The sequence below is a fragment of the Rhinatrema bivittatum genome, chromosome 4 (genome assembly GCF_901001135.1).
Source record: "Rhinatrema bivittatum chromosome 4, aRhiBiv1.1, whole genome shotgun sequence".
Taxonomy (NCBI): Eukaryota; Metazoa; Chordata; class Amphibia; order Gymnophiona; family Rhinatrematidae; genus Rhinatrema; species Rhinatrema bivittatum.
In genome coordinates, this window is record NC_042618.1 from 197,220,497 (window position 1) to 197,243,349 (window position 22,853).

General features: G+C 45.2%; 1 protein-coding gene across 4 annotated transcripts in view; it reads right to left on the bottom strand.

Annotated features, from left to right (window-relative positions):
• Positions 1–321: 321 nt before the first annotated feature.
• The window catches only part of ACY1 (aminoacylase 1), a 55,807-nt gene continuing 33,275 nt past the window's right edge, over positions 322–22,853 (bottom strand). For all 4 annotated transcript variants that reach the window (XM_029599504.1, XM_029599507.1, XM_029599506.1 and 1 more), the window contains exons 8-15: positions 21,890–21,946; positions 18,911–18,984; positions 18,436–18,485; positions 6,705–6,849; positions 5,851–5,919; positions 5,409–5,488; positions 4,800–4,860; positions 322–4,525 (exon numbers count right to left, since the gene is read on the bottom strand). In XM_029599504.1, coding sequence (XP_029455364.1) covers positions 4,361–4,525; positions 4,800–4,860; positions 5,409–5,488; positions 5,851–5,919; positions 6,705–6,849; positions 18,436–18,485; positions 18,911–18,984; positions 21,890–21,946 — 701 coding nt within the window. In that variant the 3' untranslated portion in view covers positions 322–4,360. The remainder of the gene's footprint in view (positions 4,526–4,799; positions 4,861–5,408; positions 5,489–5,850; positions 5,920–6,704; positions 6,850–18,435; positions 18,486–18,910; positions 18,985–21,889; positions 21,947–22,853) is intronic.

The following is a 22,853-nucleotide window of genomic DNA, read 5'->3' on the forward strand; positions in this document are numbered from 1 at the left end:
ATCCTTTGCACCTGAAGAGAAGTACCGGTCACTTGATTCTGGAGTCAGAAGCTTCTGAGGCCAATTATTTTTACCGAGCCCGAATGCCAGGATACTGAATCCCATCCCGTGGTGCCCAATTACAAACCACAACCAAACACTCAAAGAATGGAGGCAAGAGAGAGAGAGAAGGCGCGAGAGAGGAATGTGAGCAAGACAGAGAGGGAGGGTGAACACAGTTCAAAGTGAGAGGGAAAGCGAATTATAGACTGCAGAAGATGAGGTGAATTAGCTGGAAAGGGATGAGTGATACAGTCATTAATAAACTGGTTTGCTTTTCCGTTCAGTTAAAAATCTTTATTAAGTAATGTGTGTACAATGGCAACCATTTTGGGAACCTTTGGCAAGAATCCTGAACAGAACAGGAACTGATTCACCATGGAAAGCTCTGGTGTGCATGATAGCGACAACAATAAGGAGAGGTTTGGCTCCCTTGATATAATACTGGGGAGCAAAGCCACTTGAAAGAGACTTCCCAACAGAAGCCTTACAAGAAAGGAAAACGTATCTGAGGTATTTTGGGGGGTGTCCCTACCAACCCGTCAGCCACCCTCCCTCTGAGGTGACAAGTCAGTAAATCCCCTTCCAATGAGTGTCATCTCCAGCTCTGGGCTCACCCTATTATTCTCTCCTTATCTCATGCACAGGGAGGAGCTCTCAGCTTCCCCCGCACCTCCAGCACGCCCTCTGCAGGTGGGGGTGGTAAGGAAATAAGACAGTACATACATTGTCCCTGAGCATGGTACTCCTTCCAAGCACTCAGCCTCATGCAGTAACAGCCCTTGCTTGCCTTCTCCTCGGGCCTACAGACTGTCAGTCATGCAGTAACTGGGCGGCGCTTGGTGCTGGTGTTACAGAGAGGCGCAGGGAGGGAATGGTGGGCCGAGGCATCACAGTCAGAGGTAGCAGAAGCTGGACCTGCCCGGTCTGAACTAGGATGAAAATTATTTTCAAACTCGGATCCCAAACAGAACTTTCCGATTAGCTCTCCATACTGTATCACACAAAACAAATCATAAACACATGCAGACGAAATGCCAATAAATGACAACTGAACAGACGTCTCAGCACTTATTTTCACAAAATTAAGTATACTCAAAGAGCAACAAAATTTAGGATTGACTTATATTAGGGACCATCGTACCATGGTTGCCTGACAAGCGTTTCTTCAGTTGTTTCAGCGTGTCAAAGTTTACTTAATACGCTCATGTAAGCAATAATCTTTTGAGAAACAGTTTTCTTCCCACCGACTGAAGAAGAAATATCGGGTAATGTCGGGTAATGCCGATTGGGGGAAGTATCTCTTTTTATAAAAAAAAAAATCTAAAAAAGCTTTAAATAATATATTTTGGACCTATGATTAAAGTGCACCCCGAGTGGTGAGAAAACTGAAAGCCTATAAAAAACTTGGCCTCAGTATCCGTGGGGTAGTATGATGGTCCCTAGTATAAGTCAATCCTGAATTTTGTTGCTCTTTGAGTACTTACTTTTGTGAAAATAAAGTGCTGAGACTTCTGTTCAGTTGTCATTTAGTTAGCTCTCAATACTGTCATATATGCATCGATCATACACATTATCTTTATTTCTTCATCTACGATCTCCATTTCTTATCAGAATTAAGATGCTCCAGGCGGTGCATTGCTGGGATACTTCAGAGCTCCCTACTTGGTTTCACAAGGCACCACCCAGAACATCCTGATTGCAATTTTGTATCAAACAGAATTTCTACAAAGTAAAATCTTTGGTGTGATAGATTTTGTCCAGACCTCCACACTTTGGAAAAAGCGACAATTCACAGTGGTTGTTTAAAAAGTTAGATTGCTGACAACATGCAAAGAGAGGCCCCTGAAGTGCAAGGTCACTGGCAGGCAAGGAGGCCGCAGCCTTCCCTTCCCTGGAATGCCAGGCGGAGAAGAAGCAACTGCTCCCCTTTAAGAGAACTCTCTGGGGGAAGGTTCAGTGGTGATGGTGAAATCTCTACCCTACGAAGAGGCTGACAAAGGTTTTATCCTGGATCTAGGAGTGCTCAGGCTGCTGCTGCTGAGGTAGCACTCGCACTCCTGGGGAAAGAGAGGAAGCCAGATATCGGTTTTTCTTTCCACTGCTAATCAGTAGTGGCCGTCGTGGGCACTCTATCCACTTGTCTGCCTACTTGGCTGTGAGGACTGTGGGGAAAAATAAAATAAAATAAAAGTGCAATACAAGAGGGTGTGCGTGAGGGCATGCCTGTGAGAGCTGGATGGGAAGGCGTGAGGCCACAAACTGCAAGATATCTCACAGGACCACAGTACAGCCCACAGCAACAAGTGCAGGCATGGCCTAGCAGTCACAGAGCAAGGGGCTGAGAGTCAGGAGAGCCAGGGCCCAAATCCTGCCTCTCCCACTACTGCTCCTTGTGAGCTTGGGGCAAGTCATTTCACCCTCCATTGCCTCAGGTACCAACTCAGGGCCAGATTCATTGAGGCTTTTCTTCCATTTTGTGTCTAAGGGCCCTTTAGTGAATCAGGTCCTTAAGACTGCAAGCCCTCAGGACTACGGAACTACCTGTACCTTAAGTTGTAACTTGCCTTGAGCTCGGAGTTGGAAAAAGTAAGAAATTAAATTTAAAAAAAAATACAAATTTGGCCTTCTGGATATTATTTTCACATTCCATCAGCAGCTGCTCATCGCGATACGCTGGAATAGCCATGTAAGCAAGAGTGTTACAAGTGTCATCACATATACTGGAAAACTTGATTGGCAATACTGTCAGAAATGCTAACAGAGACACCTTGGCCTGACTAGCATGCCGGCAATATCGTCATCATACACAGGATTGCTGGACCAAGGCGCTGAAAATTCTAGCCAAGGGGGGGTCTGGGTCTGGCCTGGCATCCTCAGAAAGGGTGAGCCGAGTCAGCAAGAAACAATTTTCACTCAAATAATACACCGGAGCCCCCCCAAGGGGGCGGATCAGTGCTACTTCCTGTTTTGGCAAAGTTGCAGCTAAGGCACAGGAGTCCATCTCCATTGCCAGAGGAAGCAAGAGGCAGCAGGGATCCATTTCCAATCAATAAATCCTTGGGTGGGCATACGGGGAAGAAAGAGGAAGCCATCGACAATGCACCTGAAAAACCAAGAGACAAAAAAAAGGGAATGAGGTAGGTGGGAGGGAGAGATTAGGGCACACGGAAAGAGTGAGAAACATGGAAGGCATGAGAAGGGAGGGAAAATGGATGTGGGAAAGAAGGAAAAGAAAATGAAGACGGACAGACAAAGGGAGGGAAACTGGGAATGTGCGAGAGGAAGTGGAAGGCGAAGGCTGGGAGACATTCAGGAAGATGAGACACAAAACTGGGAGGGATGAGAGAAAAGGACAGAGCCTGGAGGAGGACGAGAAATGCATACAGAGAAAAGAAGAAACAGAGGGAAGAGAAAAACAGCAATGGAGCTGGAAAGGAAATGTGAAAGAGACAGCAAAATGCAGAGACGGGAATAAATCAGAGCCAGATAAACAGAAAAAAAAATACAGTAAAGACAGAAAGTGCCATTTTTAGAATTTGTGTTGGGAGTTTGGCGTCCAGCCAGGTCAGACCCATGACCTGAGTACACACACTACATATCCTGTCTCTGGTGCAGAAACCAATCAGATCGCAGCATACCTGACAGCACTGCTGACACTCAGGCTAGTGGGACTTCCCATCTGCTGGGAAGGTACCTTGCACTGCTCTGGCCCTGCTTACCCAGAAACATTTTATTTGCTCCGAGTGGATACTGTTTCCAGTACTCGGATGGTAAAGAAGACAAGTCAGGAAGGTTACTCTTGGGGATGCTTTGCTTTGAAACCACGAAGGAACAAAACTGTCAGGGTTTTAGGCATTCCAAGGAGCTGTGGAAAAGACATTTTACTCTCTTTTGAGCAGAAACTGCAGCTTCTAGCCCTTTCAGACATTGGACAGTTTCTGCTATTGTGAAAAAGCAGGACTAAAGGCAAAAATGATGCCTCAACATTTGCTGGTACAATAAAAGAGGAAGAAAGTTTTCCTTCTTTCCCCAATGACCGTTCTTATTAACCTTGTCAACCTCGGAAGCACATACGGGCCAGTCCAGGTTTTCTATAAAGAGGCTCCTGCTGTTAGCACAATGTGCGCTGTGCATTTTACTGAATATCCAGAAAGTCCCCATACGGAAAGGTCAAGGCGCGATTTTGATGATTTTGGCCGTCAGGCTCTGCACCAGGCCATGCACTCAGGACCTTGTTCTTTTGCATGCAAGCCCGACGTGGGCTCTCACTCTCTTCTTCTTTGGCTTGGAGGCACCGGATGATTTCAGCCTGCCCTTTTCAGGCCTCGGCAGGCAGCGGGGAGATACTAGCCAGAGAGGCAATGACCCGGGAATAGATCTCAATGCCCTGCAGGAACACAGCCTCGTTCAGAAATTCATTGTGGTCGTGCAGCAGGATGGGAGTCTGGTTCATGGGTGAGAAACCGATTGCTGGAAAACCGGCCTGTGAATCAGAGTTAGAAAAGAAAAAAATTGCAATCCGAGGGGTGTACTGAATATTTGGTTATGAACAATACCTGTCCTCTTTATTCTAGAAAACCTCAGGCAGCCAAGCATGGAAGGCGAGAAGGTGAGACAATAAATGCAAAGGGAAAGACTGTGATGGAGGGAGAGTTAAAGTAGGAAAATGACTCAGAGAAGGGCAGGACGGAAGCCAGAATGACGTGATATTGGCAATGTGAAAGCAATAGCATTCAGAAGAAAATGTAGCCACTCACTGCTCGGAGGAAACGGCTGTCTGTGGCTGCCGGGAAGATCTCTGGCTGCAGTGTCAGGTTCCTGGAGGGACACAGTCAGACAGAAATAGAACTCAACAGAGACAGAGAGTCTGCACACAAAGGTTAGATCAAGAAACATGGTCCACAGCCTCCTCTCCTCTCTTCCAGCAGTCAGTTTTGCATGTGCTCTGTGTATGATGCAAGACAGGAGTGCGTTTCTATTCTGTGTACTGTGTATATGTGAGTAAGGGGAGGATAATGAGGTCTACATTACCACAGTGGAAGTGCCAGGGCGGGACAGCTCTTTGATAATGCAGCGATACAGGCATGCATGCTCTTCCTGGGGCTAGGCTAGGTGCTCTGTTATAGGGTCAGGCAGTAATTCTGTGTTCTGCTCATGGTGTGTGCGTGTGTGTGTGTGTGAATCAGTGTGTGTTTGTAACAATGCAGCTCTGTCTGTGTGTGTGTGTGTGTGTGTGTGTATATGTCTGAAGCAGCATGTCTGACTTGGTCTATGGATATCACATGTGGCATATGCTTATGTTGTGGTTAGGTTGGCAGCATTGGAGGGGCTTTTAGATGGGGTGGAAGTGGAAGGTTAATACTCACATTTCTCTGAAAGGTCCACTGAATGCCTTCCACCAGGGGTCAGACTCATTGGTGGAGGTAACCTTCTGATCCAGGCCTTTCTACGGAAGAAAGGAATATCAGGAACTGAAAGCGGGAGGAGGGAAGATAGTGTAAGAGGGCAAGGCTTGTCCTCCCTGGGGGCAGTCGGCTCCTTCCTCTTACCATCCAACCCTGCGGGTTACATAGTGAGCTGGAGACACTGATGGGACTGGGGCCACACAGCCAGCTTGCAAGTAGGCCCTGGCTCCAAAAAACATAACAGCTGGTTCGTTCTATACTTCTGGGGATACATGAAGGGTAAAGATAGCTGGGCCTGGGGAGAGTCCCCAGGAGCAATGGAAGACCCCAGATGTGATACTGTCTCATGCTAGAAGGAATGGTGTTTGCACCCATTAGCTGGATTCCCTCATCACAAGCTCACCTGGTGAAATTTGTAGGTTACCCCTTCACCAGCTGCTTGGCACCAGGATTTCATCTTCTCCTCAAATGCCTGCAACAGGGAAAGAAATGAGACTGTTATTGGTATGTTAATTCATATTTCTAGACTGCCTTCCTTGTACAACCCAAAGCGGTTTACAAAGCAAAAAAAAAAAAAAAATAGTACGATAATATTAAAATTTCAATAAAGACATTTATAAAAAAAAATAGTATAATAATAAGCACACATCATTAATCCAATATATCAGTAAAATACAATATTAAACTGTTAATAAATCAAACAAATAAACTGGATACAAATCGAACCTACTTTCACTAGGAGGCCAAGCCAAACATCAGCTAACAAACTATCCAGCCCAACCACTTCCCTTAAATAATGCTAGTGCCCAAACCTCCAGTCATGCTGGCATGAGGGAAGGTGAGGAAGCAGACAAGGGTAAATTGAAGAGAGCAGGAGGATGCAGCTGAAGAATCAAAAAAGAGAAGGGGAGTCCGGACAGCACGGAATAGAAGATAGACTGAAGGAGTGGCTGGAAAAGAAGCTTGATACTCACACTCATAGCCTCCTGGTACAGCACGATTCATGCACTAGTACCAGGATTCACCCAGCCTCTGAGTGCAGAAAGCTCCACTCACTAGTGTACTGATGTGAGGATTCACCCTCATAGTTCTGGAGCAAATTAAATGCACCTTTCAACACATGATTGCTAGAAGTGATACCGCATCACACTAATGCCAGGATTCACACTCCCATCCGTGAACTAGATAGAATCACTCCTCCGTTCACTAATGCCAAGAATCACTTCCCAGTTCACTAATGCTAGGTGTCAATTATACCTTTAAATCTACTGTAGGGGGAATCCGCAAGTCAAAAGTCACAGTAAGGTCAGAAGGAACAACATTATACGATACTCCACCATTCACTTTGGTCATATTCACTGTCGTGACGTCCCCCAGGGTCAGGCTTGGATCTGAGTTTAATCTTTGGAGACAGAAAAGCACAGAACTTACTTAACTCTTTCATGGCATGCATGGGACAGATACAGTGAGCAGTGGTAAGAACAGGAGCGGGCAGAGGATGGTAAAAGAAGTAGGGGCCTGGATGTTGGTTTAGCTAAACAAATGTGCACATTTAGATATCAGGAAAAGTAGAGGAATGATGATAAAACTGACTGAATAACAAGTGATCTTCAACAGGTGGATAAATCTGTACAACTAACTGCTGGGAGATATCCTTAGCTACTGCACTGTAGATGGGAACATCCAGGCAGACCAAATGGGTCCTTATCTTTTATTATGTTACTATGCTGGTTCCTCTGCAGAAAGCAGACAAACATATACTAGATTCCAGCTGTTCTGATAGATCCCAGGTCTTGTTTTAACTTTAAATCTGCCACTTTGATTCAAACAGATGTGGGAAAATCTGGGCTGGTTCGCACATCAAAGTAACTGTCTATTTCTTCTGTTACACCCTCAAGCCTCAGATATGCCAATTCAGTCATAGTGGCTCATTCATTAAGCTGAGTTAGACCATTTACCACAGTAAATGGCCTAACGTGGGGATAATGTGAGATATTTGAAATACCTCTCGTTATTCCAGCCCTGGCACCACACATATTTAAATGAACTGATTAGCATGCAAAAGAATGCTAATCAGCTCATCACTAATCATAACCATGTAAATCAAACAACAAAGCTTCCTGAAAATAAAAATCGCTGTCAAATAGTCACCCACTTGCTGGGAAAGCAGTGCACCAAATCACAGAGTATCCAACATGGGCCTGCTCTGTGTTGTGAAGCACATTTTTAGTACGGAAGAAGTTGGAGAAACCAACTTGTGGAAGGGGATGGCTCTTCTGGATTTCATTCTTACTAACAGAGGAATTGGCAGATAAACTTGGTAAAAGTTATCATCAGATAATAGTTGGTGATTCTAAGGACTGGAAGGTAGGAAACAGAAAAATAAATCATAGCATCAAAGCTAGAAGGGACCTGAAGAGATCATCTAACCATCCTACTACCTCCAAACAGAATCCACCGTACCTAAACCATAATCTGCTCTTCAAAACCTCCAATGCGGGTTGGCCCGGTGGCTGAGTGGCAGCGCATGTAAAGGACCTGGGTTCAATTCCCTGATCAGCCAGGGGCCGAGGATGCTGCAGAGGAGGGAGTCAAGTTATTGCACAATGGTGATACCCAGTGGCTGGGTTTAGGGTCCATGACTGCAGGGTTCCAGAAGGAGCCCTGGTGCACGGCCCCCACAGCAGTAACTGGGCTAAAATAAGTTAGGAGCAAATATAAAATATCCCTGGATAGCTGCGACTGAAGGCTCACAGTGCCAGATCCCAGCCCTGGTTCCAGCTGAGCTGGAAGGCCAAAGGAGGGAAGAGAAACTGCCCAGGTCAAGAATAAAAAATTCCTCCACTGAGGGCGATCCCTCCATCTCCCTAGCAACTTGTTGCAGATGAAAAGTTCTTCCGGACAACTGGGGAACAGACTCACAGACTGGAAGAAGAGTCTGTGATTCTTCTCTCGATAAATCATTTGAAGTTGTCCATGATGAGAGCTATATGATGTGCACTAATAACAGAGGAAGCTAAATCCTTACTTTTCCCTCAGTCTGCATCAGTACTTTACTAAAACAGGAATCCGACAGTAGCAGTGGTTAACACTTGAAAATTTCAATAAAATTATTAAATAAATAAATAAATAAATAAATAAATAACAAACCCAGGACATTAGGTCTACCTTGCTGGCAGGTCCCCAGTTTTAAAATCATATCCTTTTAAATGCCACTCCCCTGCAATCTGGAAATTTACTGACTAATTGGAGGTATTTATCGCCTTCATTAATGGGTAGAGTCCAGCTTGTAAAAATGAGCATTTTACCTAAATGGTTCTCTATGCTCCAAATGTCTCCACTAGTCCTTAATGACTGGGATCGAAGAAAGCATAATAAAATGCTCTCTCCTTTTCTTCTGAATGGAAGAAAAGCAATGCTAGTAATGAGGAGATTAGCCGCCCCTGATTACAGGATACAAATATGGCTGCTTGCTTAGATTTGCTTGGGATTGGCTTACAGATGTTTCAGAATACAGTGCTCTGAGTAGAAAAACAGCTGGTCAAACTATACTCCTTGATATACACCTTACATACACAACCTACATTTCTCCCAAAAAGAGGAAAGAGAGAGCCATCTGATTGGTCCCATAAGATGGCCATGGCAATTGGCCATTACTCACCTTACTTGACAATTCCAGGTAATACAAAAGTTCAAATCTGGACTACAAAAGGTCCAGAGGGGAACAGAAAGTCATTTCTAATTACTAACTCCACACTGCACTCTTTTTCAGCAACTGAAAGAAAAACATGACCTCTCTAATATCAATTTCTTTGTTCATTTGCAAATCCAACATTGCATGAACACTATACTACTAGTGAACAATTGGCCCTTTAAACCAAATGAGTTGATTCAGACACTTAATCTCCCCTTTGTTAGTCAAGAAACTATTATCGAGATCGTATGAGTTTTTGAGAAATCTGATTCCATCTGAACATGTTGCTCAGCTGGCAATCAGAGGTTAGCTGGAGATGAGTAAAACCATTTCCACAGAATTACGTCAACATCAATTTAGGAAGATTGGCAGTTTCAAGTTCTGCATAGAGTATACTTTCACCCAGGAAGGGATTCAGGGCAGGAGTTGCTCGGTCCCAAACATGTTCTAAATGTGTACATTCACTGTCTGTGCTCATGTCAGCAGATATTACTGTTTTGGGGAATGATAGTAAATGAGATAAACAAGATGGCCAAATTAAACTTTACCTTTGTTGGCCTTGGATTGTTTAGTTAGCATTGATAAATATGACAAATATGTTCATCTATTGCTTTGGAAATGTATGATGCTGTGTTGGTTAGGAGATTCAGCTCTAGACCATGCACTTTGGAAGATGACAATGGAAAGGTTGATGGCATTAATCACAATACTGCTTTCATGGGATATTTCTGTTAAGATGTGGACACCGTACATGCTCCCACTACCAAGGAGGGCATGCTCCTCTTATCTAGAGGCACCAAAGTGAAGTTGCAAGTTAGTATCTTCGAAGGTACTAATGAAGCATTAGAGTTAAGGCATCCCAACAAAGAGGTTCCAATAATAAGAAAAGTAGTCCAAGTGCCTACAATTAAAGACTCACCTGAACAAAAAGATTCCAATTTATCCCTGTCAACTGAAAAGCAGAATGTAAATACAAACAAAATACACACTTTGATATGTTTATATGCTAATGCCAGAAGTGTAAGAAGTAAGTTGGGAGAGTTAGTGTGTTTAGCAGTGAAAGATGACATAGACTTAACTGGCATCTCAGAGACATGGTGGAAAGAGGATAACCAATGGGATAGTGCTATACAAGGGTACAAATTATATTACAATGACAGAGAGGAGCAACTTGGTGGCAGGGTGGCGCTTTATGTCTGAGATGGCGCTTTATGTCCGAGATGGCATACAGTCCAACAGGATAAAGATCCTGCAAGAGACTAGAAATCCCTTGTGTGTTGGGGAAGAGTATAGCGATAGGAGTGTACTACCGTCCACCTGGCCAAAATGATGAGATGGACAGTGAAATGCTAAGAGAAATTAGGAAAGCTAACCAAATTAGTAGAACAATAATAATAGGAAATTTCAATTAGGCCAATATTGACTGGGTAAGTGAAACATCAGGACATGCTAGAGAGATAAAGTTTCTGGATGGAATAAATGACAGTTTTATGGAGCAATTGGTTCAGGGATAGACAAGAGAAGGATCAATTTTAGATCTAATTCTCAGTGGAGTACAGGATTTGGTGAGAAAGGTAACAGTGGTGGGGCCGCTTGGCAAAAGTGATCATTATATGATCAAATCTGAATTAATGACTGGAAGGGGAACAGTAAGTAAATCCATGGCTCCAGCACTAAACTTTCAAAAGGGAAACTTTGATAAAATGAGAAAAATAGTTAAAAAAAATAAACCTGAAAGGTGCAGCTACAAAGGTTAAGAGTGTGCAACAGACATGGACATTATTAAAAATTAACCATCTTAGAAGTGCAGTCCAGATGTATTCCACACATTAAGAAAGGTGGAAGGAAGGTCAAACGATTGCCAGCATGGCTAAAAAGTGAGGTGAAAGACGCATTTTTAGCCAAAAGATCTTCATTCAAAAATTGGAAGAAGGAATCATCAGAAGAAAATACGGATAAAGCATAAGCATTGGCAAACTAAAGGTAAGACATTGATAAGACAAGCTAAGGGAGAATTTGAATAGAAGTTGGCCATAGAGACAAAAACTCACAATAAAAACTTTTTAAAATATATCCAAAACAGAAAGCCTGTGAGGGTGTCAGTTGGATCGTTAGTTGATCGAGGAGTTAAAGGGGCACTTAGGGATTATAAGGCCATTGTAGAAAGGCTAAACACATTCTTTACTTCAGTGTTTACTGAAGAGAATGTTTGGAAGACTGATAAACTGAAGAGTACTAAATCACCTGGACCGGATAGTATACACCCCAGGGTTCTGAATGAACTAAAAAATGAAATTTCAGATCTGTTTCAATGAATTTGTAACCTATTATTAAATCATCCGTTATACTTGAAGACTGGAAGGTGGCCAATGTACCCCCGATATTTAAAAAGGGATCTAGGAGTGATCCGGGAAACTATAAACATAGAAACATAGAAACGACAGCAGAAGAAGACCAAACGGTCCATCCAGTCTGCCCAGCAAGTTTTGCACTTTTTTTTTTCTCATACTTATGTTACTCTTGGCTCTTAGTAACCTTTTGGTTCTATTTCCCTTCCACCCCCACCATTAATGAGAGAGCAGTGTTGGAACTGCATCTAAGTGAAATTAGATGCAGTTCCAACTTGTTAGGGTAGCAACCGCCGCAATAAGATGCAGCCCAATTAGTTAGGGTAGCAACCGTCGAAATAAGCAACCCACACTCACGCCCACCTGCCCACCCAGACTAAATAATTCAGTCCTTGTTGGTTGTTGTCTGTATATAGATCCACCTTTCTTCATTCCCCCTGCCATTGAAGCAGAGAGATATGCTGGATATGCATTGAAAGTGAAGTATTAGACTTTCTCCCCTGCCATTGAAGCAGAGAGCTATGCTGGATATGCACTGATATGCACTGAAAGTGCATACCCACTGAAGTCAGACCAATGGGTCTGACTTCAGTGGAGGAAAAAAATTGTGGAAGTTGTGGTAAAGAATAAAATGAAAAAAACAGATAGATATGGTTTAATGGGACATAGCCAGCACGGATTTATCCAAGAGAAGTCTTGCCTCACAAATCTACATTTTTTGAAAGGGTGAATAAACATGTGGACAAAGATGAACCAGTAGATGTGGTGTATTTGGTTTTTCAGAAGGCATTCGACAAAGTCCCTCATGAGAGGCTTCTAAGAAAACTAAAAAGTCATGGGATAGAAGGTGATGTCCTTTTGTGGATTGCAAATTGGTTAAAATACAGGAAACAGAGATTCAGATTAAATGATCTGTTTTCACAGTGAAAAAAGGTAAACAGTGGATTACCTCAGGGATCTGTACGTGGACCGGTGCTTTTTAATATATTTATAAATGATATGGAAAGGGGTATGACGACTGAGGTGATCAAATTTCCGGATGACACAAAGTTATGCAGAGTAGTTAAATCTCAAGCGGATTGTGATAAATTGCAGGAGGACCTTGTGAGAATGGAAGACTGGTCAGATGAAATTTAATGTGGACAAGTGCAAGGTGATGCATATAGGGAAAAATAACACAATGTTAGGTTCTCACTTAGGAGTTACCACCCAGGAAAGAGATCTAGGTGTCATAGTGGATAATACATTGAATTCGTTGGCTCAGTGTGCTGTAGCGGTCAAAAAAGCAAACAGAATGTTAGGAATTATTAAATTAAATAAAACGGTGGATGTCATAATGCCTCTGTATCGCTCCATAGTGAGACCGCACCTTGAATACTGTGTGCGATTCTGGTTGCCACATCTCAAAAAAGAATATTTGCACTGGAGTAAGTGCAGAGAAGGGTAACCAAAATGATAAGGGGCATGGAACGGCTCCCCTATGAGGAAAGGCTAAAGAACTTAGGGCTGTTCAGTTTGGAGAAGAGACGACTGAGGTGGGGGGGGGGGGGATATGATACAAGTCTACAAAATCATGAAAGGACTTGAATAGGTTAATGAAAATCAGTTATTTACTCTCTCAGATAATAGAAGAACTAGGGGGTTCTGCATGAAGTTAGCAAGTAGCACATTTAAAACAAATCAGAGATAATTCTTTTTCAGTCACCACATAGTTAAGCTCTGGAATCAACTGCCAGAGGATTTGGTTATGGCAGTTAGTGTAACTGGGTTTAAAAAAGGTTTGGATAAGTTCCTAGAGGAAAACTCCATAAATTGCTATTAATCCAATAAGGAATAGTAGCTTGAGATCTATTTAATGTTTGGGTACTTGTGACTTTGATTGGCCTCTCTTGGAAACAGGATGCTGGGCTTGATGGACCCTTTGACTCAGTATGGCATATCTTATGTTCTTATATTTTTAACTGAGGAAGCTGCTATCACGGAGTGTTATAGGTTTGCATTACTAGATGCTGGGGAAAGAGTGTGACCAATGCAATCTATAAATGCTTTGTTGTCATATAAACTGTCTATCATACTGTGACATATACTGGTAGTGGGATGGGTGGTTTGGGGAAGAGGGGGTAGTTTTCCTTCTTACAACCTTTCACAGAGGTATTTATGACCAAAGAGATTTCATATATTACTAATCAGAGTTACTGAATGTTCAATTACCATTAGGGTATTTATACATATTGTACAATAGCATTTAATCTTATTAAAATACAATAAAAATTATTTACAATAAAATAGTATCCTTAAAAAAAAATAAAACTACGAATAACAATCAGACTCTGACCACCACTGTTGTCCAGACATTGGCCCCCGGTGCTATGAAGAACATGATGGTGGCTGTGAGAGTTTCTCAACATGGCAATGGGCAAACAAGAGGATACAGTACACTGTGGCTACAATACCCCTGACATCTGATATTGAAAAGAGCCGATGGTGCCCCTCTGAGCTGTCCAAGCCTAAAAACAGTGCCTTCTTAACCTAGCTTGGAGCACTAGAGCCAACAGACTGAGCGACCAACCCCCAACGCACACATCCCAAGACACCGACAAGATTGAGGAATTTCCCATCAACTTGAACAAGATTGAGGAAAGGAAAATTGGTTCTTACCTGATAATTTTCCATTCCTGTAGTACCACAGATCAGTCCAGACTCCTGGGTTTTGCCTCTCCTCCAGCAGATGGAGTCAGAGAAAGTTTTACTGACACTGACACTTAACACGAAGTGCCACCTGCAGTCCCTCAGTATTGAACTGTACTCAAGCCAGATGAATAAAATAGCCAACACTATAATCAAACAATTTCTCCCCCAAACGAGCAGAGGGAGGAAGAAACCTTGTAAATACAAAAATCCTGCCCATACAAGAACCGTGTGTAGGACTAAACAAGAACCTGTGCCATTCTGCAGAGCAAAAAACAACTGATCGAGTGATCTCTCCAATTCCCCTTCCCTGGACTGGGCGGGAATCTGGACTGATTGGTAAGAACCAAGTTTCCTTTCCCTGTACGTACCCAGACATAGTTTCTGGGCTCTGGACATCCAAACCGTAATGCCTGGCAAAAGTGTGCAAAGACTTCCAAGTAGCCGCCCTACAGATCTCTTGCGGCGAGACATGCTGACACTCAGCCCGTGAGGCCGCTTGTGAGTGAGTAGAATGCGCCCGAAGACCAATTGGCACTGGGCGACCTTGAGCAATGTATGCCAAGCTAATAGCCTCCTTCAACCACCAAGCAATAGTGGCCCTAGAAGCCTTATGCCCCCTTCTGGGGCCACTCCACAGCACAAAAAGATGATCCATCAGGCGGAAATTGTTCGCAACCCCCAAGTACCATAAAAGTGCCCATCCTACATCCAACCTCCGTAAGTCATTAGACTGAGGGTTGGAAGAGTCCAAATCTGGAAAGGACGGTAGTTTCAGTGACTGATTCAAATGAAAGGATGATACCACCTTAGGTAGAAAGGAGGGAACTGCTCTCAAGGACACTCCTGTATCTGCGATCCTTAAGAGTTCCCTGCACGATAATGCCTGAAGCTCTGACACCCGCCGAGCAGAACACATAGCCACCAGGAAAATCACTTTCAAAGTTAGGTCCTTTAGAGTAGCCCGCTTCAGAGGCTCAAACGGGGGCACACAAATTGCTTTCAGGACCACATTAAGGCTGCAGGAAGGACAAGGATTCCGGACCTGGGGACGAAATGTGCTCCCAGGAACTCCAATGTCTGTGATGGGGCAAGGTGGCTCTTGGCCAGATTGACTATCCAGCCCAACAATCTCAGGAGCCGAAGGACCAAATCCATCGCTGCTTGACAAAGGGATTCTGACTTCGTTCGAATCAGCCAATTGTCCAAGTAAGGGGTACCAGGACCCCTTCTTTCTGGAGTGATGCCGCCACCACTACCATTACCTTAGTAAAGGTCCTGGGTGCTGTCGCTAGGCTGAAGGGCAGAGAGCAAAACTGAAAATGCTCCAATGCTCCCCCAGATTCATGAACCTCAGGTACTTCTGATGATCGGACTGGATCTCGATGTGCAAGTACGCCTCCATCAAATCCAGGGATGCGAGGAACTCCCCCTTGTGCACCGCCGCAATCACGGAACGCAGGGGCTCCATGCGGAACCTGTAGAGCTTTGTTTATCTTCTTTAAATCCAATATGGGAAGGAATGTGCCCCCTTTTTTGGGCACTATGAAATAAACAGAATAGCGTCCTGTAACTTGCTCTTCCAGGGGCACCGGAACAATGGCCCCTAACTCGCTCAGGCGGCAAATGGTGTCTCACACTGCCAAACTCTTCTCCTCATAAGAGCATGGGGATACCACAAATTGATCCCTTCGCGGCCAAGCAAACTCTAAAGCATAACCTTGATTTATCACATTTAGGACCCACTGGTCTGACGTAATTTTGGCCCACTCCTCTTAAAAAGAGCCAGCTGGCCCCTTATCACTGGAACAGAGGAGTGGACTGGCCTCGCCTCATTGGGAAGACTTGGTACTGCCCGCACCATGGGAAACGCCATCTCTGCCAGATCTCTGTCCTCAAAAGGACTCTCCAGGCTTGTTGTCTGCCCGAGATCTGCCTTGCAGAGGATCCTGACGACCTGGATGCCTGAAATCTTTGATTTCCTCGAAAACGGGAACGAGGAAGAAAGGTGTTTCTTACTTTCAGTTTATCTTCTGGCAACTTGTGCACCTTATTCGCTCCCAGAGATTTGATTATCTCCTCCAAGTCTTTACCGAAGAGTAATTTCCCTTTAAAAGGGAGAGAGCCCAGCTGTGCTTTGGAGGAAAGTTCAGCCAAACAATTCCTCGACCACAGGAGTCTGTGGGCTGAAACAGCTGACATCATAGTCCTGGAAGAGGTCCTGAGAAGATCATAACACGCATCTACACTGTAAGCCACGACGGCTTCCAGCCGCTCTGCCTGTAGGGCCTCAGATTCAGATAAGGACTTGTCCATCTGAAATTGCTGTACCCAGTGAAGCCCTGCTCGCAACATGAAACTGCTACATATAGCAGCTCGTGCCCCTAGGGCCGACACCTCAAAGATTTTCTTGAGGTGCATTTCCAGCCTTCTATCTTGAAGGTCCTTAAGAGCTGTAGCACCAGCGACTGGGTTGGTTGTCTTCTTGGTAACCGCCGAAACTAAAGCATCCACTTTTGGGACCTTAAGAAGGTCCAGCGCCTCTTCTGGCAGTGGATAAAGCTTATCCATAGCCATACTGACCTTCAATCCCATTTCCGGAGTATCCCACTCCTGGAACAGCAAGGCGCTAACAGAATTATGAAAAGGGAAAGACCTGGCTGGACCTCAGAGACCCACCATAACCGGATCCACCACCCCCAAATCGGTATCTTCCCGGGAAGCCTCAATACCCAGCTCTTCCAGAACTGCTGGTATAAGGGGGGCCAGTTCTTCTCTATGGAACAGCCTAACCACCTTAGGGTCATCCTCCTCGACCACTGGGCTCTTAGATAACACAGGATCCTGGACCTGATCCCCAACACCAGGGTCGGTCCCCTGAGGGTCCTGGCCCTGTGAATCCTCTTGCCCTGAAGCCTCGGAGGAACTGTCTGCTGCGGGCCGAGACACCATAGCCCTCTGGAGCCGTCTACGTCTTGTGGCCCCCACATCCTCCGGGGCCCTGGGTTTTTTTGTTGGTCTGGTGGGAATCCCCTTGTCCAAATGGCGCTTCACAGACTTTCTGGCCTTAAAGGCCTTATGAAGTAGAAGAACAAACTCAGAGGAGAAGATAGAGGAAGAATCAGAATCTTCCTCGGGATCCCCTTCGCCTGCTACTGTTACTTTAGCGACCCGACCTCCCCCGGAGTTTCCCGCTTGCAGAGACAATACAGAAGGGAAATCCCCCTCCCCTCTGCGACCTGCACAGGAGACCCGAAAGCCTCCAAAATGGCCTCTGTTCCTGAGCTGAGGAGGAAGGGATCTGCCGAGAACTGCCACGCTAGAGACTCCCAGGCTCCTAGTGTCTAATAGATTGTTTCACCGCTGTGCTACCTGAAGGTCCCTCCCCACCAGGGAGGCATCGGGAGCAGAGACCGCCACGCATGTCTCCACAAGCAAAGCATGCGGCCCCTCGTGACATCGGGAGGGCCGGGAGACTGAAGCCTCGGCGCATAGCGGGCAGGAACAGCGCCGGGGAGAAGAGGGAGAACAGAGTCGCCAAAGACAGGAGCAACGGAGCCACAACCGCAAGCGAGCGGCACCACCACTCTGCGTACCGGCTCCGAAAAAGAAAACAACCCTTTCTTACTTGTCCTTTTTTTTTTTTTTTTTAAAGTAAAGCTTTACTTCCCTGTTGAATGGCAGCAAGCTCTGGGTGTCCCCCACAGGGCGAGTGAACCAGGTCCCCCAGCTGTCAGCCCTGGCCAGCAGTCAGAAGGAGCGAGCTAAAGAAGGGTCCCCGACCCCTTGCTCGTCTGCCTCGAATATCGGCGGGATGGTCCCACCAGGACCTAGCTACCCCCTGGGAGGCAAGGACAGCTACAAATTGCAGAAAACTTCTGTCCTTTTCTTTATTATCTTTCCTAATTCTTTTCTTTTTTTTTTCTTCAGACTGCAGGCTTTGCACCTCCACCATCTGCTGGAGACAGAGAAATACCAAGGGACTGCAGGTGGCACCTCAGGGTATAGGGCAGAGTCAGACAAAAACTTCTCTGTCTCCATCTGCTGGAGGGGAGGCAAAACCCAGGAGTCTGGACTGATCTGGGTACGTACAAGGAATTTTTTTTGGGAGGGGGAGGGGGGGACATCTGGGGCCACCTTCAGTTATGGGGCCCTCTGCCTGCTCCCCAGTGATCCATGCTTTAAGACAGCCCAAGCTACAAAAGAAAATTAAAATCTGAGAATTTAAGCACAAACTACAATTATTGCTTTAAGTTACCTTGCCATCTCTTTCTTTCTGAAGTCCAAGAAGCTTGTAATAACTTTGCACTGTATAGGGAAAGAAAAGCACCAATATTAAAAGAAGATGAGTTTATCACAGCCACTGCTCATATGTCATGCCTAGTGGTGCCTCCTGCTGGGACAGTTTGGGACTGCAGGAGTTGTGATCGCCATATTTTATAGCCTGCTGGGAAATACTAGAACTGGAGCAGATATGAGCTAAATCCATAAGTGCTCCCACAGCATTCTCTGTAATGCACTCTGCTGTAGGAGATGGGTAATGTAAGGCATTCCCTGTAAGCATAGTCCAAAACTTTGTTCTTATAACAAGGGATTATTTCGTAGCTGTGACTGGCTATTTCCCTGCCCAATACAAGTGCAGGCGAAAGCCAGTAGGGAAATGTAGTGCAGAGTAGTGCTATGCATATTGTCAAGAAGAGCAGACACCATGATCTGTAGTCAATGCTACTCACCAGCTTCTCAGCCGCTGTGTTCTCAATGAAGCGGGACCCATGGCCAGGGTTCCCCTCACATGTCACCGTGATCCCTGTGAGCAGAGAGGCAGGGAGAGAAATTCTTTAAGAGAAGGGAAGAGGAGGAAGGCTGTGGAGTGAATCTTCAAGAGGGGAAAAGCAGCTAAGATAGCCAGTTATGTTTTAGCCAATCATCTTAGGCTCAATGTCAGCCTAGCTGGCTAGATTTAAGCCTGCAATGTTGGTGCTTAGGGTTAGCTGGCTAAATTGGCTAGTGCTTAAATTCAGCACTAGCCAGCTAACTTCCTCTCCCCAAGCCAACCCTACCTAGTTTCACTACCTGGCCATCTTTAGTGGATCAGCATGGCTATAATGTCAAATGTCAGGCCTAACGAGCTAACTCTGTGAGCTGGCCAGTTAATCCACTTTATGAATCCATCCTTGCACTCCCCTAGCTATATATCTCATCTCTGTGGGTGGCTTGCGTGTCCCGCTCAGCTTCGAACCCCAAACTCAAGCTGGGTGTTATAAAATGAGCCATGCGTCTCCCTCAAAACCTACCATTCTGATACAAAAGAATCACATGTTGGCACGTTACGGTCTATGGTGGCACCAACAATCCCAGAGCTTGGAATCTATGCCACTAATGCCCATGTGACTCTTGAGCAACTCCTGCACTCCTGGATTTATGATGCAGGGAAGAACTGCATGGCGAGCATGGAGGAAAGTCCCAGCACGAGCGTTTGAATCCCCTGCCACCACCGACTGGCTGTGCGGCCCTGTCCGAGTCCCGCCGTCTCCCTGTGCTTCAGCAGAGCCTCCCGTAGTATCGGGCTAATTCTCCTCGCCTCCCCGTGAACAAACGTCTGCAGCGCCATCCAGGCTCGATGAGAGCGGCTCCAAAAAACCCAGACTATTAGACAGGGGATGAGTTCAAAGTATCCGCCGTGGGGTAAAGTCCGGGGAGGGGACTTTTTAACTTGCAGGCTTTGGGCTCTCTTTCATAGCAAAAGCATATAGATACTTTTCCTTTAAAACTCTCTGCGAGTCCAACGACTCAAGGACCTTTGCACCTGCCTTTCCTGAAGTAATTTTTCACAGAAAACAACGCACGTATAGTTGAACGTGCAATCTATGTGCTCCATTTTCCTTTCCCAGACCTAAATGTGGCTCGAAGTCACCGGGTTGTGGAACGAGTCCTGAGCACTTTTACCTGCATGAAGGGAAGGCAATTTTCGGATGGCCGATTAATGCAGGTAAAACCATTTTTACCCATGGAAATGGGCAAAAACTGTCCTCAGTGCCTTTGCTTTAGGGACAGACTTTCCAAAGGGAAAGCAGATACTTCACAGGCCACAAAAACCTTGACTGGAGCGATGTTAGGAGTCCCCAAGAAAGAGGCTGTACATATCCCTCACTCAATGTGGTCAGGAAAGCTTACAAACAGCCAGGTCTCAGGGAGTGCATGTGTGGGTCTCATTCAAGTGGATTACAACCTGCCAAGAATCCCTTTTCCTCACCTGAAACGACGTCAACCTGCTGCTGTGCCCGGACTAGTAAAACTTAAGAGCGCTCGAGCCACGGTGAATTCAAGCATGGCTGCTGCAGGCTCGGCACTCCCAAAGACCTCCTCTACGCTCTCGTCATCGCCTTTCCAGTCTCTCCCCCCCCCCCCCCCCCCCACACACACGTACGGGACTACATTTTCAAAGAGTCAGTCACCTTTTGCACAGGCAAATGCACCCACACAAGCACAATTTTTAGCAGCATGAAAATCCGTGCCTGCTTTCATAACACAGATGAGTTTGGCCACACAAAAAAACAGAGGTGTGGCGGGGAATGTACGGGATGCGCATGCACTTCATATCTAGAAATAGTGCGCCCATGGATGACATGTCACTAACACACCTCACTTTACACCCCCCATTTTGTTTCCCCCCCCAAAAATGGACGTCTTCATTTACCCTTCCAGCAACCGGATTTTCAAATTCAATTTAGGCGGGTATCTTGTCTTTGAAAATGGGTCTGCTGTGTGCGAGCCGAAACATACATGTATCACTTTACATGTAGGTACATTGGAAATTTAGCCCAGGAAGTCCATCCTAAATCATCAGCCTCTTCCTTCCTTCCCCCCCCCCCCCCAAGGGTAAAGTCCAGTCACCCTCATTCGACGAGTTCTTTTAGATCGCCTAAATGTGAAGATTTTCCTTGTTCAAAAATTTCCAAAAATTAAAAAAGGTTAGAAATAACAGAGTTCCCCAACATTATTTTTTGGCCTCAAACGTTTGTGCTCTTAATTATTTGACTTTTTAAAAACAGAAGAATCACTTCCAGATTTAGTTGAGGGAAGCTCTGATTTGTCTGAACACTTGGCTTCAACTCTCCGCCTCCCTAGGAATGGTCACCACCGATACTGTCAGTAAATCATGGTGGAGAAGGAGCAACATATTTCTTTAAAGTTGAGAAAATAGAGGCAGAAGGAGACAGAGAACCTTCTTTAGGGAAGGTTTTTTTTTTCCCATAGGAGAAAATTATGGATCTGATCCAGGGTCGTAAAAGAGTCAGCATGAGAGCAGGGTTTGACCTCCCATTTCAAAAGGCCTTGATTTCTATAGTGCTGACTCTGTGGCATGTTCACATCCCCATCCCATACCCATGGCCCACTGCAGAGGTTTATAGATTATTAGCGCTCAGCACTGGGGTTCCATATTCTAAACATTACATCTTGCTTCCATCCAAGGACCAGGATGTGTATGCGTTGTAAGATCTAATCTGCAAATGTATCTTTTTACCACTCTTGTGCATACAAGATGAAGACACTGCACGCTTAAAGTATCGTTATTCTTTCTCTTTCTTAACGAAATTAATTCTGACCCAAGGCCAATAAGAAAACGGCATTTTATTTTCCAAGCTCATGATGTTTAGAATGCAAAATTGTTCAGCTGGGAGATGAGCCCATTTGAGAGAGGTGATACTTACACCAGACACACCTTTCACCATAGAAGACAGTAAAGTTATCTGTGGGGTTTGCCAGCCCTAGAGGAGAGAAAAAGCTAGGTCAGGTCGGGCAGTATCAATGGTGCAGTACTCTGAAGGAGGGAGGGCAGGGAAGGTGATAGAGAGAGATCAACAGTAAAAGGATAGAGAGAGAGAGAGAGATGAGAGAACTGAAAAAAAAAACGATAAGGAGAAACAGCATTTTATCGCGCCTCGGTTCTAATTCCAATGCATTTCTTATGGCAAAATTGCCAGCTTTGCCCCAACTCCCGTACTCCCCAAGCTTCAAAACTAAAATGGCCCTAATGGGTCCCTAATGACCTAGCTCCACACCAAGTTTGGTTGAGCTAGATCCAGCTGTTCAAAAATTATAATAATGAGAGGGGGGCAGGAACTCACACATAGACATCAGCATGATCCGCTAGGCCTCCTCTTTGTAACGAACCAAGGCTGAAAAGCCCAAAAGGACCTGAAGCTCTCAACTACTCAAAACAGTAAAAAGCCCCACATATCCCTGTCCCAGAACATAATCTCTTCACAGAGGATCTACAGGAAGCCGCAAAGCTGTTACTACCCTGGGACACGCAGGAGCCGATATTTAAAAAAAAAAAAAAAAAAAAAAAAAAGAGCTGCGCTCCAGCATTTAGGCTCTTAAATCAGAGGCACAAGTTTGGCCCCTATTTTTTCAGCTGAAAATTCACATAAATTTAGGGTCCTAAATTTAGGGCTAGATTCATTAAGCAGCAAAGTTTTATTGCGGGGGGGGGGTTCACCGTGATATTGGGGCCCCTCCCCCGAAAAATCTTTGTGGGTCTCTGGTGGGATCTTTTGTCTTGCCACTAAACACCATGGGGCAAAAGAACACGTCTAGTGGCCCTTTAACACAATGGCGGTCCCAACCTCACAAGACCACCATGGCCTTAAAGGGGGGATAGTGGGGCATGGG